Raw genomic sequence first — 19,968 nt, 5'->3', positions numbered from 1 at the left:
GCGACGTCTGGTGTTTGGTTTTCTGTAAAGTGCCTTCTTTACCTGGTTTTCTTCTGGCATATGAGATACAAGGCAGGCCCACTGGATTATTTTGCTCTTCTCTTTGGCTTCTTTAGGGCGGTTGGTTGTTGCATCAAAAGGTAGATTCCCTAGCTCTTTTTCCTCTTCCATTCTCCTTTATCTAAGACCGGTTTCCATATCTTTCTCATTGCTCTGCTCTCAAATAGTAACAGTTTTTCTTTTTCTCGTTTAGTCATGCTCCAGGTTTCCGAGCCATACTGATTGCTGGGAATATCACAGTGTTAAAATTCTCATCTTAGTGTCCACTGATACTAAATTTGAACTAAGCGTCTCCCTGAGTAACTACATACACTTCGTTCCCACTGCTTTTCTCTCCTCGATCTCCATTTCTATCCAGTCATCACTGGTAAACCAAGATTACGAGTATTTACACCGTTGAACAACTTGAGCCTTAAGCCTTACATCTCAAGAAATTGTCACTGCTCTTGTCCTCTTCTCAATTGCATGATCTCTGTTTTGTCTAGTTTCACCTTTAGTTGCACCTCCTGTGCGTAGCTGCTGTTTTTCTGGAACTTTTCTTTCGACCCATGGCGTGATTCAGTTAGTGGGATTACATCATCTACACTCCTGGAAATTGAAATAAGAACACCGTGAATTCATTGTCCCAGGAAGGGGAAACTTTATTGACACATTCCTGGGGTCAGATACATCACATGATCACACTGACAGAACCACAGGCACATAGACACAGGCAACAGAGCACGCACAATGTCGGCACTAGTACAGTGTATATCCACCTTTCGCAGCAATGCAGGCTGCTATTCTCCCATGGAGACGATCGTAGAGATGCTGGATGTAGTCCTGTGGAACGGCTTGCCATGCCATTTCCACCTGGCGCCTCAGTTGGACCAGCGTTCGTGCTGGATGTGCAGACCGCGAGAGACGACGCTTCATCCAGTCCCAAACATGCTCAATGGGGGACAGATCCTGAGATCTTGCTGGCCAGGGTAGTTGACTTACACCTTCTAGAGCACGTTGGGTGGCACGGGATACATGCGGACGTGCATTGTCCTGTTGGAACAGCAAGTTCCCTTGCCGGTCTAGGAATGGTAGAACGATGGGTTCGATGACGGTTTGGATGTACCGTGCACTATTCAGTGTCCCCTCGACGATCACCAGTGGTGTACGGCCAGTGTAGGAGATCGCTCCCCACACCATGATGCCGGGTGTTGGCCCTGTGTGCCTCGGTCGTATGCAGTCCTGATTGTGGCGCTCACCTGCACGGCGCCAAACACGCATACGACCATCATTGGCAACAAGGCAGAAGCGACTCTCATCGCTGAAGACGACACGTCTCCATTCGCCCCTCCATTCACGCCTGTCGCGACACCACTGGAGGCGGGCTGCACGATGTTGGGGCGTGAGCGGAAGACGGCCTAACGGTGTGCGGGACCGTAGCCCAGCTTCATGGAGACGGTTGCGAATGGTCCTCGCCGATACCCCAGGAGCAACAGTGTCCCTAATTTGCTGGGAAGTAGCGGTGCGGTCCCCTACGGCACTGCGTAGGATCCTACGGTCTTGGCGTGCATCCGTGTGTCGCTGCGGTCCGGTCCCAGGTCGACGGGCACGTGCACCTTCCGCCGACCACTGGCGACAACATCGATGTACTGTGGAGACCTCACGCCCCACGTGTTGAGCAATTCGGCGGTACGTCCACCCGGCCTCCCGCATATCCACTATACGCCCTCGCTCAAAGTCCGTCAACTGCACATACGGTTCACGTCCACGCTGTCGCGGCATGCTACCAGTGTTAAAGACTGCGATGGAGCTCCGTATGCCACGGCAAACTGGCTGACACTGACGGCGGCGGTGCACAAATGCTGCGCAGCTAGCGCCATTCGACGGCCAACACCGCGGTTGCTGGTGTGTCCGCTGTGCCGTGCGTGTGATCATTGCTTGTACAGCCCTCTCGCAGTGTCCGGAGCAAGTATGGTGGGTCTGACGCACCGGTGTCAATGTGTTCTTTTATCCATTTCCAGGAGTGTATATAAGCGAGAACTGTAATTATCACCAATCTGTACAGCCCACTCCTACTGCCTAAATTCCCTTATTACTTTCTCTATCGGTATGAAGACATTGAAGAGAACACATTAGAGAGCATTCTCTTGTCTGAGACATGTCTCAATCTCGAGTGTTTCTGATGTGATCCCTCCGAAATGCACTGCTGCTCTTGACCCATCCACACATTTTCACCGTCTTCACTAGCTTTCAGGGACGTTGAATTGTATAGGCTTTTGCTGTGGATCCTGACTTCACGTCGATGTGTGATGTAGATTTGTAATTGTTGTTCTTGTGGTCTTCAGTCCTGAGACTGGTTTGATAAGGCTCTCCATGCTACTCTATTTTGTGGAAGCTTCTTCATCTCCCAGTACTTACTGCAACCTACATCTTTCTGAATCTGCTTAGTTTATTCATCTCTTGGTCTCTCTCTGAGATTTTTACCCTCCACGCTGCACTCAACTGCTAAATTTGTGACCCCTTGATGCCTGAGAACATGTCCTACCAACCGGTCCCATCTTCTTGTCAAGTTGTGCCACAAACTCCTCTTCTCCCCAATTCTATTCAATACCTCCTGATTAGTTATGTGATCTACCTATCTAATCTTCAGCATTCTTCTGTAGCACCACATTTCGAAAGCTTCTTTTTTCTTCTTGTCCAAACTATTTATCGTCCATGTTTCACTTCCATACATGGCTACACTCCATACAAATACTTTCATATACAACTTCCTGACACTTAAATCTATACTCGAAGTTAACAAATATATCTTCTTCAGAAACGCTTTCCTTACCATTGCCAGTCTACATTTTATGTCCTCTCTACTTCGACCATGACTATTAAATTTTCGTCCTTTACTATCTGAATAATTTCTTTTACATCATCATACATTTCATCAATTTCTTCATCATCTGCAGAGCTAGTTGGCATATAAACATGTGCTACTGTAGTAGATGTGGGCTTCGTGTCTATCTTAGCCACAATAATGCGTTCATTATGCTGTTTGTAGTAGCTTACCCGCAATCCTATTTTTTATTCATTATTAAACCTACTCCTGCATTACCCCTATTTGATTTTGTATTTATAACCCTGTATTCACCTTGTTCCTCCTGCCAACGAACTTCACTGATTCCCACTATATCTAACTTCAACCTATCCATTTCCGTTTTTAAATTTTCTAACCTACCTGCCCGATTAAGGGATCTGACACCGCACGCTCCGATCCGTAGAATGCCAGTTTTCCTTCTCCTGATAACAATGTTCTCCTGAGTAGTCCCCGCCCGGAGATCCGAGTAGGGGACTCTTTTACTTCCTGAATATTTTACCCAAGAGGACGCCACCATCATTTAACCTCACAGTAAATCTGCATGCCCTCGGGAAAAATTACGGCTGTAGTTTCCCCTTGCTTTCAGCCGTTCGCAGTACCAGCACAGCAAGGCCGTTTTGGTTAGTGTTACAAGGCGAGATCAGGCAATCATCCAGACTGTTGCCCCTGCAACTACTGGAAAGGCTGCTGCCCCTCTTCAGGAACCACACGTTTGTCTGTCCTCTCAACAGATACCCCTCCCTTGTGGTTGCACGTACGATACGTCCATCTGTATCGCTGAGGCACGCAAGCCTCCCCACCAACGGCAAGGTCCATGGTTCAGGATTTGTAATTACGTATCTGAATTACAGGTGGTTGACCAAGAACTGTGCACGTTGTTTCCTTACGGTTGTCTTTCAGCACGCCAACGGCAACTCTGACGACGAGCAGGTCGTGGCGCTGGTGGCGGCAGGTCGGGGCTCCTCCCCTTACAAGACGGGCTGGTGCGGCCAGATGCGTGCTGTGCTCTGGAGGTCCTGGCTCAGCGTCGTCAAGGAGCCCGTGCTCATCAAGATGCGCATGCTGCAGACCTTGGTACGTTGAGGACGATACCTTTCATAACATTCTGGAAGTCAACACATAGGTCGAGGTGAAATCTGCACTAGTAGCCATTAAAATTGCAGCAGCAGGAGGGGTTGCAGATAACGAAATTTTACTTATTGTGCGTATAAGTACAACAGGAACTATAGTTCATAAATTTGTACGCGATTTGTACACAGAGTGCGACAGTCAGTGCATATAGCTGCTAACTTCGGCAGCAAGGTTTTAACCCAACCGAGCATTGACCTGAGATTGGATGACAAATGGTGCATGAAATATGTGCCAGAGTTCATCAGTCACAGTGAGTGGTGGCGTCTCTAGGTAACCCACGACCAGGTATTGTCAATGGTTGAGAGATCTGCAGAATGTGCTGGTCAGGGCAGCAGTCGAACAACCTCTGTATCGAGATAGGTCAGGACACCACAATCAACATTCGCTCTTGTTTTATTTTGTTTATTTTGTGAAAAGACTAAGTCATGGAGACTCCGAAGATAGGACATAGCCAATGGCCTTAAGGCATCATAAACCAGAAGTGTTCTTGTTGTGTACCCAGTAACTACGGTCGCAGGTTGTGTAATGTCCTTAGGTTAGTTAGGTTTAAGTAGTTCTAAGTTCGAGGGGACTGATGACCTCAGAAGTTAAGTCCCATAGTGCTCAGAGCCATTTTTATGTACCCAGTAGCATTCTATAGCACCATGACATGTGCTGGGTATTTGAGGATGATGATGGGACATGGCGGTGTTTGTTCTCCTCGGTGTTGTGCGTAGAAGTGTAGTATGTAGAACCAGAAATCGTCTGAAAAGACGACGTTGGTGCCATTCGTGTGCCAGTGTTGTTGTTGGGGACGCCTCTCTCTGCTGTCGCGTCAAGCGAAGCTGCAACAATGGTCACTTACTGACTCTCCGTGGTGCTCCAGAAGTAGCGCAGTGTCGTCTAAGATACTTGTCTCCCTACAAGCAAGCGTATTTCCTGAATCAAGGTAGATGACGTAGTTGTACATTTCTGCAAGCCAGACCACACAATATGTTATTCCTCTCGGGCGCTAGTCGTGTAAGGTGCCTGAGATCCTGCATTCCGCTGAGCAACGCCATCTTGATCCCGTCAATACCATATTTACATTGCTCTCATGTGATCTCTGCTAGCACGAGTGCAAAGTATACTTTCTACACCAGTGAACCACGAGTCCATTTATCAATACGTTCACAGACAACACTCGTATTTCTCTTCAGATAATCTTCAAAATAGCAGTTAATGCTTTCTGTATGATCTACAAACTGAGAGGTGCGTGCCATGTACAGAAGAAGAGTAGTCCACCGAGTATCATTCATAGAAAATAATCAACTCTAAGCACATCATTTCTGGTGTCATAGCTAACTGCGAGTACCTGCACTGAGCTGCAAAACTGTTAGTGGAACAACATACTCCGTTAGCCATATCTGCGTAAAACGATTTCCTGAGCGCGCTGGGTCAGGATCGTGTCAGCAGGTTATTACGTTTCTTTTACTCATGCCTTCTCGAGTAAGATATTAATGATGGAGTAGCGTTATGCTTCCGCACTATCGTCTTGAAAGACTACCCACTTCGCCAATATGTTGACAGTAGGACTGGGCAATATGTTGGTAGCTCCTTTCCAGGATACTGGACAGTTATCATCGTACCATTCATTAGTGATGAGAGGCGCCTGACATCTATAGGCCCTACATGATACTGCCCCGAGACATGACTGACCCTCCTCCGTTCTGCAACATTTCATTGCATGCCTGAAATTTTGATCAGGTGCCTCAACACTCTCGTACGGCGATCATCAAAGCTCAGAGAAATTGTGATTCTGCAGTTTCTCCCAGTGTAATTTATGACGAAATAGTTCGTGGAGGAATGGTCAGAAGTCAGTGTAAAACGGTCACAATATTTGGAAAGCGATCAAGTTGTCATCGTTAGGTATGTTGACGAACTGATTGCCTGGCAGCTGGCGCAGTACAGTCAGAGTCTGAAATGACCATTCAAGGCGTGTTGACTGACTGAATAGAATGCAAGAGCCGCATAGTCCGGTTCACGATTGGAGAAACATAGCGCTCTAGTGAGCATACATTTTTACTTTTAAACCTATCGCACAGGAAAGAAAAACAGATCCGTTTGTTGACAACCAGTTTGGAAAAGATAAGGGCACCATGGAGGCAGTTCTGACATTGAGAGTAATAATGAAAGCAAAACAAATTCATGGGATCTGTCGACCTGGAAAAAGTGTCCGACAATGTAAATTGGTGCAGGATGTACAAAATCGTGTGAAAAGTAATATGAAGCCGCAGGACAAGACGGCTAACATTCAACATGTGCAAGAAGCAAGAGAGGGACAATAGGAATGGAAGACCAAAGACAAAGTGCTTCAATTAAAAACGTAAGACAGGGACGTAATCTTTCGCTCTTAGTGTTCAACCTACGTGTACAATAAGTAATGACGGAAATAAAAGAAAGTTTCAAGAGTGGAATTAAAATTCGTGGTGGAAGGATGTTAAGCTTTGCTGACAACATTCCTAGCATCAGTGAAAGAGAGGAGGAACTAAGGGAGGTGTCGAATGGAATGGACATGCTACTGATTACAGAAAATGAAATGAAAATAAACCGAAGAAAGACGAAACTTACGAGAAATAGCAGAAGCGTGGTTAACGATAAAATTAACATGAAAATTGGGGACACACGGTAGCAGATTTCCTTAACTTCGTCTGCCTTGAAGCAATGTAACACATGACGGAAAAAGAAAATAGGATATAAAACCAAGACTATCCAGGCCAACAGAAGTATATTGGTATCAAACACTGGCCTTAAATTGAGGAAGAAATTTCTAAGAATGTGCATTTGGAGAACATCATTGTAGAAGATGAGTCAAAAAGGTCTTCACAAGTTTGGAATTATGTACAAATTTATGGAGGTAACTTACAGAATCGGTAGATATGTCATTTTGTAGTAAACAGCCTCAAGGTTGATTCATGTAGTGCATCAGTACCCCACTCCGCCACCAGGAGCGCCACTGAAGTGTACAGTTAAAATGGTTACTTTCACTAGCACGCAGTGTGATTGCTGTGCATTTCGGTTTCATGAAACTAACTCTGCAACAGTTGTTCGACGTAAATTTCGCACCAAATACGCTAAAGAAACTCTAAGTAGGCCTACAATATATTCTTGGCAGAAGAGCTTCGCTGAGACGGGTTGTTCACTAAGAGAGGATAAATCAACAGGTCGCCAGCGTATATCTGGATATGCTTAAAAACCGAAATGGGATGGTTTATTACAAGCAAGATGGTGCACCACCTAATTTCTTCATGGGCGTTCTATATTTTCTCGATAATCGATTCCCAGGTGAGTGGATTGATGGTGAAGGGCCCATCGCATGGGCACCTCGCTCCCCAAACTTTACACCACAGAATTTCTGTCTCAGGGGTTTCATTAAAGACCGTTTGTATTTTCGTCTGCAAACCAAACAACTTAGGTGACCTGAAAATAGAACCCACACTGCCGTTTTATAAGTTACACTCGATTTTCTGCAACGAGTGTGGGAAGAAATTGATCACCGGTGGGATGTTTGCTGCATCACGAATGGTGGTCTCTTCAACCAAAATGAAACTTGTCACTTTTTTGTAAACTTGAGGTTGTTTGCTACAAAATGACATCTACCAATTCTGTAAGTTATCTCAATAAAATTCTATATAATTCCAAAAATTGGTAAGTCCTTTTCCACTCATCATGTATGGTACTGAATCACGGACTGTGGGAAAGGAGGAAAATAAGACAGTCGAAGCGTTCGAGATATGATTCTGTGGAAGGATGTTGAAAATTTGGTTGACTGATGAAGAATGAGGAGGTTACGTGCAGAATCGACGAAGAAAGTATGGTGTCTTCCGAATGAGAAAGTCCCATGTGAAAGCTGGTAACTCCCGATAAGCCGCTTGTGGCCTGAAGACGGAGTGCTAACATCATGAATACAGGAATTCAATAGTTTCAAAATTTCGCCATTTTGTTGCTCCTAATAAACGTATTTGTTTCACTATACAAAATCAACAGATGAGCATTCACACGTAAGTAAAACTCCCAGAAAATATCTACAAAAGAGAAAAAGACATAGATATACGCAAATAGAAAATTAACTCGGAGATTGGCCACAAAATGTATAAAATATTAATATTCGAATTAAAATTATCTCATGAAGTAGTTAGTTTCTAAATAAAAAAGAGCCCTCAACTTAACTTTATACGTAGCCCATAACTGTTTCTGTTAATAAATGAAAAAAAACAACCCAGATCAGAATTTCAGTTGTATTAAAATTGCGGCATTACAGTCTTTAGGTAAGGAAGTGAAGGTAGAATGTTATTATAAGATGAGAACATTTGTGGATACTTAAAGCTATAGACACATGCTAATGCAATACTGAAATAACAATAAATGGCAGTTGTAATGCGAAGCACGATTGAGCATCCCGAATTTTCTATATTAAATGTTGAATTATACATTGAAAACCGTTATTAACCGCAGTACATCTGTTTCTCTCTCTCATTCGATGTTCTTCAAACTCAATCGTATAAAATGGAAATTTTAAGTCTCACTTCTTTTTCTTCTCCTTCATAGTCATCTTTTACGAGTATAATTGCATTATGAAGTGGTAATTCCTTAAACTTGTATTTCATCGTTATTACAACGCTGTAGTCTGGCTGTAGCCTTAGTTACATCATCTTTTTGAAACTTGTGATAATATTTTGTCTTCAGTTGCCATTAATTCCACAACTTTCATTACATCAAAATCCTAAACATGGTTATTTATCTCAATTTAATACCAGCATAAGTTGAAAGCTACATATAAAGTTTAGACAAAGATAATCTCATGTCAATTTTCAATACCTTTCTTGTTATTTAAAAATTAACTGCTTCTTGAGCAAACCTCAGTGCAAATGATATCAATTTATTCTTTTATGATTATTTTCAGAGCTTATTTTCCGTTTATGTATGTCAAAATATTATGTTTTCAAAATATTTTCTACAAATGTATTACCAACAGCAACAAAATATCTTTTACTACATTTTGTTGCTAGTTTTTGTAAATGTAAACTTATTATGTTTTTGTGTTCTTCTGAAATATTATTATAGATATTTTTTAAAGCTCTTTGTCCATTGTTCAGTTATGTCCACAGTACAGTTTTTACATATACTTGAGAATCTCACTTTTGATTCTGGATAGTGGTAAATTATAGTCTGAAACCTTCTCATTTCGACACCAAGTGCACGTTTCATTTGTCATTTATTACGAGAAAAAAATTTGTTAGGGCAAACTGGGGATTATAAATTTATTTGAATCCTGTAAAAATTTTATAAAATTTAATATCTCATTCTGTTAGTAGTTCGTTTTTAAGGGTAGAATATTTTCCATATACTACAGAATGTGTTTTAACGAATATTTTCTAATAGCATCATTTTTGAGTTACCTACGTTTTATAATAGTTTATTTGTTTATTCCTTTTATTTCTGAAATTGTAAACGGTTTTAAAAAGTTTGTAGGCGACGAGAATCGAAAAACTCTGAATAATATCAGCAGAGAAATTTATGGAATCTGGTTATAGCTAACACCGATGATGATACTAACTATAAGGCTGACGTATTATTTTAAGCACGAGGTTCGCATACCGAGAACGCAACAACAATTTGTTTTCTGGCTATGTTTGTTCAATAGGCAGGCGGGTGACTCAGGATATGCGATATTGAAGTTGATGCGGGGCACTGAAAACTATCGATTGGTCATGCGTATCGGTACGAAGCGTGAGTGTACGAAGCAAGTAGGAATTCTAAACAGGCCTTCCCAGTGCCAAAAGAATTCACAAGAACCCTCGTACCCAAAAACTGGATAAAGTAAGAAAATCCCCAATGTACTAGGTATTAATACAAGATGTAAGCTAAAATGACTATCGTTAGGCTTAGAAAGAGGAATACCGCTGCTAAAATCAAAAGAATACTGATAAATCTTCAGGAAATCCGAACTGGTACGAACAAACTATAACTTGCAGCAACAGTAAACGTACACAATAGAATAAACGGAATAATGTTGAATCAGTTTTCCGAGAAGTATATTGTGGTGTTAGAACTGACAAACAAATGCTTACGATTCTATGTTATAGTGAGTAACTTAAAAAGTGTTTTGAGAAACGCTGACAAAATTTTATTTGCCGACGAAAGAGCTGGTGTTTTAATTCCCATAGATTGTAACACGAGGCCAAGTACGTAACAGAGATGTGGAGCATACTTGAATTAAATGTTATTCGTTTTGGGTGACGCGAGTGCCGCGTCAAAATTCGATAGACCCAGAGGGAAAAATAATATTGACCTCACAATAGGTATTGCTCGTTTACTACGTGTTACACATCAATGGGAACGTAGCGAAGAATAAAGTTTTTCGTATAATAAAATCGTTCGCTTGAGTAGCCTGTAGAAAAGCATGCGGTTTAGTGTCTTTCGCGTGTTCAAAAATAAAGGTGGACGAGACTTCAACGCTCTGCTGTCGGCATGGACGTTAGGGATGGAGCGCAGAAATCGGTCGGAATCATTCCAAAGAAAGCAGCCCGGCATTTACCATATCGGATTTAAGGAACCACTAGAAATCAGATCTGAATGGGTCGAAGGTCTGCGAGTCTAGTCTCTTACCACAGCAACGTTATGCTCTGTCGACTGGCGGTTCCTCAAACGTATGTCCCATCGATCTTGCTTAAATATCTCCCGATATAATGGAAGAAACCCAGAATAAAACGAACATTAAAATCAGGGAAAGAGAGCAACAAGCAATGCATCAAATATCGCCCAATGAGCTTCCTGCATACAGAGGAAAAAGTTATGAAAAAAATTCCAGTAACCGTAGTCATGCAGTTTGATTTCACGAAAGGCCTACTTAACACCAAACAGTAAGGCGTTATACAGCGGAAAAACACTGTAGAAGCTCCAGAGGCGCGAAATAAATCTGTTGAAACAGTCTGGCGCGTGGTCGATATGGGTTAATGGTTATCCTCGACGTACGAATTCAATGTGTTACCGACGCCGCTTGGTGGACAAGAGATCTCAGTTAGATACAGAAATTGCAGTTCCTTAAGAAATATAATTTAGTTAAAATATTCTTTAATGAGTGATAAAGATTTCACAGAATATTAAAACGCTTTACTTCGGTTACACAATACAAACACAAATGATCGCCGCTGCTGAGGAAGCGAGACATGAACTTGCGGCAGAGAATGTTTCTAATATAGCAAATCGAAGGATGGACCAAAGCCAATAAAATTAGTTTGAAAGTGCAGAAATCGATAGTCGTAACACAAAGAAAGCAAAGTGGACGACATAAGTCAGTATCTTGTTGAAGAATAAGGTGTTGAAACCAGTTGCTCGACTACAAGGATTCGGCGTAATTTTGGCAGTAAGTTCGCGTTCTGTACCCACATATAGAATGATGTGGAAGAATAAGTAAAATTAATTCGAATATTAACTTAATCAGTCCGACTTGGATACGATCTTCTAAGAACCGTACACGAAGAAGCAACCTATCCTGACGAACGCAACTCTAATATGGATCAACTCTTTAACAGCAGACTACAACTTTAGTAAGTATAACACAACTACTAAGATTAGCAAAGCCTACAGAACATTGTAAAAGGCCATACACAAAAAAGTATTACGAACAAGGAAATAGAAAATGTCTAAATGACATTAAAAGTGAAACTACTAAATAAAAATTGGAAATTGCTGCAAATTGTAAAATCTGATCACAGGCAGTAGAGGCGAATTTATTAACAAAAGTAATACCAAGAAATATACACAGATAGGAGTAAAACTGTTGAACATTTTCAGAAATCCGAATTTTGACCTGTACTACAGTATATCCACAACGAAGGTCAAAACTAAGAATACCCACACATTAATTTATGTAGTGGTGCTTGGTAATTAAATAAAAATGTCAACTCTGAACGATGTTGTGGCATCCCACGCCAGTTCATGGAAAAGCAACACTGGACGAAATTAGCATTGCTTGGATAAAAGAGCAGGATACGACCGAGCATCGGATGTCCATAAGGTAAGGAAGTCTCATCTTGTCCAAGGAACCATGCGGATAATTTGAGATTACTCTCGTTTCGAACTGAATTTTATTTTCCAAATTTTACATTTTACTGAGACTTTGCAAATAGGAGAAGTACTTCGCTGCCTTAAGTAGCTCTGCAGAGTAGTACAGCATGAGTGAGAAGCTGGTTCTCGTGGAGGTAGTCCTGGTGAATGGACCACATGGTGCGGCAGTGAGTTATTGGCGTGGGCAGAAGTACGAGAGCCTTGAGAACGAATCTTGCTCGGCGTTCGGTACGTAGAGGAACCACAGGTGATCTGGCTGGAAACTCAGAATTTTCTTTATTAACTATTGATTGTAAAATTCCACTTTCGGCATAACAAGTACTAGGGAGACCTTACTGGTTATCAGAGCTTCAACACAACAATACTACTAAGCAGTAAATCAGTTAAATCAAAAGAGAAACGAATTTTGCTAAGCTGCCGACAATGTAGGAACTATTACGAAGTTTTAAGAAGTACGCAACAGATCTCGGCCTTGTGAGAATCTCACAAGTCAGTGACAGAACGGATTCACAGATTTCCTTCTGTGATAGTCGGTTTTACTTTTCTCGAATTTTATTAACTTTTTGAGATGAATCGCATTTTTGTCACACAGTGCTTGCACGGCGAAAGCAGCGTGAATTGATAAATTGCAGTCTTGATATTTAATTGTAACCATTTTATGGTGTTTACTAATAAATGCATCGCACTAACATCCTGGGACTCACTTCGAGTCCACTTAAAATCACGGATAGCCTGTTTGCACCTTCTGAAGAATCTAATGCGCTACGAGAACTGTTTCGAGGGACAACCTTAGTGAGAGTGTCACAGAAGACAGCTAGGAGGAAAACGTGCACGCCGATTCATTAATATAATCCAGGAAAGGATTAGCTTAACTACTGCAGTAGCGGTTGAGAAGGTATCACCAGTTGTTACTGTTCGTCGTCCACACTACGTTCTACGACTTGTTGCTAAACAAAAACTTTTACGAAGGTGTGGTACCGGGAAGGCATCTTGCAATTTGCGAATCAAAATGTGTAGCAAGTCTCCAAGATTTTAAAACGCTATTTCGTACTCTATCCACTTGAACAGCCTTGGAAAATCTCCGACGTGAGAAGAATTGCTTGCACCTTTGTTGAAAGGTTTGCAAAGCATACCGCTAGCGTAAGACAACGGTGCGCCTCGCTGTTCTTCAGAATGAAAAGTGATTACTCTTGGACGAAGTGTACATTACGAAGCCGCATACATCGAAAGCGAAGAGAAATGCTTGGTGAAAATCGATACTTTCTGATAGGAATCACTCACGACTGACGAGAGCGCGTACAACCCAACAAAACTAACGCACATGTAAACCTCTAATTCAAGAACAGTTCCATTAGAATTCAAGGTGCGTTGCTTGGAATCCATTCCACAACTTTTCGTCTCTAGTAACGATACTTTAAAACGGCGAAAATGATGACAGCACCTTCAAACATGGCAAATGATGATCCATTTCGTCAAACTTCACTGTGTTTTTTAACGACAGGACTGGTTCTTGTACAACGGGCTCTTACTCCTGCTGTGCATTCCCAGCTATTAATCATTGGGCTCCATCCAGTCTGGTGATATGACACACCATTCCATGGAAAATTCGTGGCATTCTTTTTATTCTTACAAGACGAATTACGGCCAAACGTTATGTGAGTACTTCAGGTGACCACGTGAATCTCGTGGTAATGACGGAGCTATTTCATATCAAGACTGCAATTTATCAATTCACGCTGCTTTCGCCGTGCAAGCACTGTGTGACAAAAATGCTGAGTTACTAATCATCACTGACCGTCCATTCTTCCAGATTTAGCATCATTTGGTACCCGAGTAGATATTACATAACTAAGTGCCATTTTCATTTCAGACCCATCGTTACTCATAGAAGGATTACTACGTTTAAATGATGAAATGCACAAATTTAAATACAGGTATTCTACACAGAATCTAAACGGTGAGAAAGCGAGGACTAGATTAATGGTGTTACTTCGAGTGTTTTCATTATTTTGATAACCATGAACTGCACAAAAATCACTTCATATATACGTTAGAGATTCAGAAACTGAAATATGACTCAAGGGAATGTAAATGATTTAAGTCTTTCACTGATAATTATGAATTATCTTTATTTTACTATTTATCTTGTCAAGTACTGAGAATAATACCTATTGGAGTTTAGCCAAAAAGTTTAAAAATATTCTCATGTGACTTGTATCTTCGAGTTTATGTAACGGTTTTATTCTATTTTTTTTTCTTTGCAGATGATTTCACTTATGATTGGCATTGTTTTCTACGGTCAAAGTCTTAATGAAGAAAGTGTGATGAACATAAACGGTGCCATTATCATTTTCATTACGAACATGACTTTCCAGAACATCTTCGCCGTTATTACTGTAAGTATTTTGTGACTAAATATTGTATATCGATGTATCTGTATTGCACATTCTCGAAGGTTGTGAACGCTTTTGTCCTGAGCGTGGTGTATGTGACGTTATTTCATTGATCACAATGCCAAGTGAAATGGAGTTCGGCAGTATGAAATCACTAATCAGTATGACGTTGCACCCCTTCTTGCCTGGATGCACACACCGATTGTGTTGGGAAGAGTAAAATAAAGCCGTTGTCTCCTTCCCGAGGTAAGCTGGCCCACAACCGTTCTACGTGTCCTTGATAAAAAGAGTACCAGCATTAGGACGGAGTTGAATCCGAGCTGGTCTCATGCATGTTCTATCGGGGACGGATCTGGGAATGTAGCCGGCCTACGAGGTACTTCATCATCAAGCAGACAATTTATAGTCTGTACGAGTATGGTGCTGTTGAAAAATAGCATCACGATACCGTCGCTTGGGGGGTAGAACATGAGGACGCAGGTTCTCCATGAGGTACTGTTTCGCAGTTAGAGTACCCTCAATCATTACAAGCCGTGACTCGAAATTATATGTGGTGGTCCCCTGCACCATGACACCAGGACCAGCACCACTGGGCCTCTCGACGACACCGGAAGAAAAGGAGCTCTCCCCAGATCGCCACCATACTCGACAACGATTACTATCCGTTGTCGCGCAGAGCCGACCACTGAAGAAAATGCGACGTCATTCCTTTGCAGTCCATGTTTTTCGGTCACAGCACCACCAATTATTGTCCAATATCCTCTTTAAATCGTAAAACTGCCGAGCTGGTTGTAGGGACCTACCCAAAATGCTCCAAATGTACTCAGTTTGGAAGAGATTCTGCGACCTTGCTGACCAAGGTAGGGTTTTGCAAGCACGAAGACAAGCAGCAGAAACAATCGCCGTGTACTGGCGGGAATTACCTTGCTGAAAAGTACTCTTGTACCTTGCTGAAAAGTACTCTTGTCTTAAAGGCCAACAAAATGGAGCGTAGAATATCGTGACATACCGAAGTGCTATAAGGGTGCCGTGGATGACAACCAAAGGGTCCTGCTATGGAGTGAAAAGACACCACAGATCATTACTGCTGGATGCTGGGCTTCATGGTGGGTGACAGTCAGACCGGTATCCCACGACTGTCTGGGGCGTCTCCAGAAACGTCCTCGCTCTAGAGTCTCATTGGCTGTATTAGAGCTATCTTCAGTGATAAGCCCCGTCTCGAACTGAGCCCAGCTGGCTCGGAATTTGGACGATCTAAGGCGCCAGTTGGGCCGAATTTGGCGTGACAGCCGTCAAGAGGACATCCAAAAACTCTATTAATCAATGCCAAGCTGATGAACTGCTTTCAGTTGGGCCAGAGGTGGACCAAAGCGTTATTGACTTCTCAGTTAATGAAGCTCTTTCCGTCTCTTGGATAAATCATCCATTTTTCTGAAACTATAATCATCTGTTTGTCTGTACATGCACATTACATCTACCCTTTCGGATAATTGCATCGTGGTGCGTCTTTGTTTTATTTCCTTTTGGTCTTAGAGTGAAGAATGCATTTGCTCCTTTAATACGCCCCTGAATTATAAATTATGTCAAATGAGTAATGTAGTACAGTGATTGAAATGATGAATAATTTGAATTGTATGCGAAAGTGTGGAAATTTTTTTCAAATCTTGGAGATGAACACTTTATAGCATAAGAAGCTAATCACAAATAATGCTTTATTCGGTTTTAATATTTGTGGTTATGTATTGTCAGCAAAAAAATCAGACAGTTGGTTTGTGAAATGATTTGTCTGAAAGTCAGAAATTAAATGGGTTAGAGAATCATTGTAAGTGCCTTCGGATGACGCTGAAACCACTTACAGCAAATGAGTGTCCGATTGAATATTTGAAGTTCAGTGTTTAACTCTCTTACAATGTTAAAGTATACTAGAGAATAGTTGTTTGGTGGAGTATGCAGACAGTATAGTGTTGCCTTGACATACGAGTACTCTATGCCTGACGGTTTCAAAATACTTCAACAATTTTTCAGTCTCGTAAATTTTGCAATAGATAATCCTTGAAATATCAGGAATGAGAATTTGCATTCCCTACTGGCAACTCATTTGCTGTAGATAATTTAGAGGATCATTCAAAGGCGAGTTAAATGTCTTTCTAATGTTTTTGTTTGTTAACTTTAGACCAATCATTTCACGGTACGATTCACCGTCCTTTTCTCATTTTTTAAAAAAATTTCAAATTTCTTTTAGAAAGCATACGTCCAAAATATTATAAGGTTGCCATTTTGACAGTTATTTACAACACTAATGCATTTTTATGCTCAGCATTGGAGGGATGACCTTCTTGACACTTCATTTACGTATACAACAGCACCTGCTATGAAATATTTCAATTTCACCTCAGATCACTAATTAAGTTTTTCTTGGTTATCTTGCTTACCTGCTTACTAGTAACCGTAGATCTCACTCTGCTGAATTTGTGCGTCTCTCACTGCTCAATTGACTACGAAAACGCAGACAAAAATCCATAAAGCCATTTTCCTTCAAATCACAAAGCTTTTCTTAATCAACCTAACTACTTTCAAGTACCGGTATATAGAAATATTTTTTGCTGCAATAGATGTCACACTGGTGACAATACTCTCCTTTTACGTTTCCGCCTCTTCGTTTGGAGGTGAAAATTCGTAGCAGATATTTAGCTTAAATAATTATTTAATTTTTCTTAGTTACCATATTACTTTTATACCCTTAAACTTATCTTTTGCAAAACAAAATCTCACGCCTGTCAGTTTGATACTACATTTGTCCATTTCCTTTCCTTCATTTGGCTACGAAAATAAAGCCGGCCGCAGTGGCCGAGCGGTTCTAAGCTCTTCAGTCTGGAACCGTGCGACCGCTACGGTCGCAGGTTCGAATCCTGCCTCAGGCATGGATGTTTGTGAGGTCTTTAGGTTAGTTAGGTTTAAGTAGTTCAAAGTTCTAGGGGACTTATGACCTCAGATGTTAAGTTCCATAGTGCTCAGAGCCATTTGAACCATATTTTTTACGAAAATAAAAGCTGATACCCACGGCTAAATTCTACCCCAAATCATAAATTAAGTCTTTGTTCATTAACCGATTACTTTCAAGCATTTAACCTTTTTTTGGGGAAACTAGATCTCACACTGATCAGTTCGATAATTTGTCCCAATGCCATTCTTCATTTGGCTATGGAAATTCTAACAAAGACAGATTGAGTTATTTGTAAGTATTCATGTTTTCATTACATTCAAGCGATTGACCAATGACATCTGTGTCGTTCGTGAGCTACCAGGTGATAAACTGAAATAGATACAACACTCAAAAGTGTCAATGTATTTCTTGAGAATGAAACTGCAGTAGGAAACGTCTCGAACTTGAGTAGGAAAATATAACACTGGTACTTGAAGGCAGTCTGTTACGAGCAACAATAGCCCTAAACGATAACTTGTAGTCGCGGACATCCGCCGGCGAAAGTTTTGTCAATATGACACCTCGGCCGCTGAGACGAACTGACGGCAGGTGTCTGTCGCAGGTGTTCTGCTCGGAGATGCCGGTGTTCCTGCACGAGCACCGCAGCGGCATGTACCGCGTCGACGTCTACTTCCTGGCCAAGACGCTGGCCGAGCTGCCCATCTTCTCGGCCATCCCGTGCCTCTTCACAGCCGTCTCCTACTACCTGGTGGGCCTCAACCCGGCGCCGGAGCGCTTCTTCTGCTGCATCCTCGTCGCCATCCTCGTCACCAACGTAGCAACCTCCTTCGGTGAGACACTTACCCAGTCATTACATACCCTAGCTTCCACTACGGAGTATATCAAAATTTCGGAGAAACATGTTGTGAAGCTATAACAATAACCATACATGGTGTTGTGGACTGGCAAGACAGCCAATCCACTATGACAGGAAGCCGAAAGGCACGCGTTTAAGCTCACGCAGGATGGCGTGACGTCTGGAACAGGACTAGGTCTTGAGACTAGCAAAAAAGGTACGTAGCTTCTGGAATACTTAACTTTAATCCGTAAATGGTGAACATCGCTCTTGACAATATATGTTTTACAGCATCAATAGTAACTGGTAATGGCGCCTTGCTAGGTCGTAGCAAATGACGTAGCTGAAGGCTATGCTAACTATCGTCTCGGCAATTGAGAGCGTAATTTGTCAGTGAACCATCGCTAGCAAACTCGGCTTTACAACTGGGGCGAGTGCTAGGAAGTCTCTCTAGACCTGCCGTGTGGCGGCGCTCGGTCTGCAATCACTGACAGTGGCGACACGCAGGTCCGACGTCTACTAATGGACCGCGGCCGATTTAAAGGCTACCACCTAGCAAGTGTGGTGTCTGGCGGTGACACCACATTCCTCCCCCGCAAATCGGCGTACGGTTGTGTTATAAGGCTACCGCCCGCCGTGGGGAGGACCCCATGTTGACGTATGCGACGAGGTGGGGAGCCTAACAACAGGCGAGGCTGTGCCACCCACACCCTGCCATTCAGTACGAGGGGAGCTAGGAAATGCCTGAAAACCTACTCCAGGGTGCACGCCAACATGCGGTGTATGCGCCCGTAGAGAGACAGGAGGGGCCGAAGGGTCGACCTCCATCGGGTCGGGGCACCCGACGGGCGAAGATGGCATATGGTCCGGCGCGGGCAAGAGTTCCATGTCGGAGGACATCCGGTCACGGGAAGCGATCGGCGGCGCGTGACCCAGGGAGGCGCCAGGCGGCTGCAGCGACGCGTCCACTGCGGGCGTCGCCGGCGGGAGAACAGGTGGCGGCGGCGGCGCGTCGCCATGGGGCAAAATGGAAGGCAGCGTCGGTAACACTTGGGGCTGAGGCGAGCCAGTAGATGGGTCCTCAGGGCGCTGACCGGACGGCACCGTCGCTGAAAGCAGACGGGGAGCGGCAGAACCAGTGCGACGACAGAGGCGCAGCTGATTGAGATGCCGACGCACCTCACCAGAGGCCCCCAAAACCAGATACATAGCGCGGCCGACGCAGCGAAGAATGCGCCCTTCGAGCCAACGCCGTGAACCTCGATAGTTACGATAGGAGACAACGTCGCCTGGAACAAAAGCAGGTGACCGCCACTGCACAGGAACCTGATGCGGCGGATGCAGCAAAGACATCAAGGTTCGATGAGGACGACCGTGGAGCAACTCAGCCGGCGAGCGACCATCTCGGGGCTGAGAGCGACCCCGAGGAAAAAAGAGCAATAACGCGTCCTCCCGAGAATGCGACTCTTTCAACTTCAACATCTGTAACTTGAAAGTCCGGAACAATCGTTCAGCGGCACCGTTTGAGTGTGGCGAAAACGGCGCGGTTGTCAGATGTTGAATACCATTGGCCTTGCAGGATGACTGAAATTTGCGGACATGAATTGTGGACCATTGTCGGAAACAATAGTCTGTGGAAGACCTTCAATGCAAAAGGTAGCAGATAACGCTT

At 42.9% G+C, this 19,968-nt stretch overlaps 1 protein-coding gene across 2 annotated transcripts in view; it reads left to right on the top strand.

Moving 5' to 3' along the window:
* LOC126412485 (protein white-like) overlaps window positions 1-19,968 on the top strand; it is a 279,379-nt gene that overhangs the window by 178,727 nt on the left and 80,684 nt on the right. The window contains exons 8-10 of one of the 2 annotated variants that reach the window (XM_050082105.1): window positions 3,806-3,979; window positions 14,389-14,520; window positions 18,063-18,291. In XM_050082105.1, coding sequence (XP_049938062.1) covers window positions 3,806-3,979; window positions 14,389-14,520; window positions 18,063-18,291 — 535 coding nt within the window. The remainder of the gene's footprint in view (window positions 1-3,805; window positions 3,980-14,388; window positions 14,521-18,062; window positions 18,292-19,968) is intronic. The other variant, XM_050082106.1, reaches the window with a different exon arrangement.

This window comes from Schistocerca serialis, chromosome 7 (genome assembly GCF_023864345.2).
Source record: "Schistocerca serialis cubense isolate TAMUIC-IGC-003099 chromosome 7, iqSchSeri2.2, whole genome shotgun sequence".
Classification (NCBI taxonomy): domain Eukaryota; kingdom Metazoa; phylum Arthropoda; class Insecta; order Orthoptera; family Acrididae; genus Schistocerca; species Schistocerca serialis.
The sequence above is the reverse complement of the archived record's forward strand: the minus strand, read 5'-3'. Positions and strand labels throughout refer to the sequence as shown.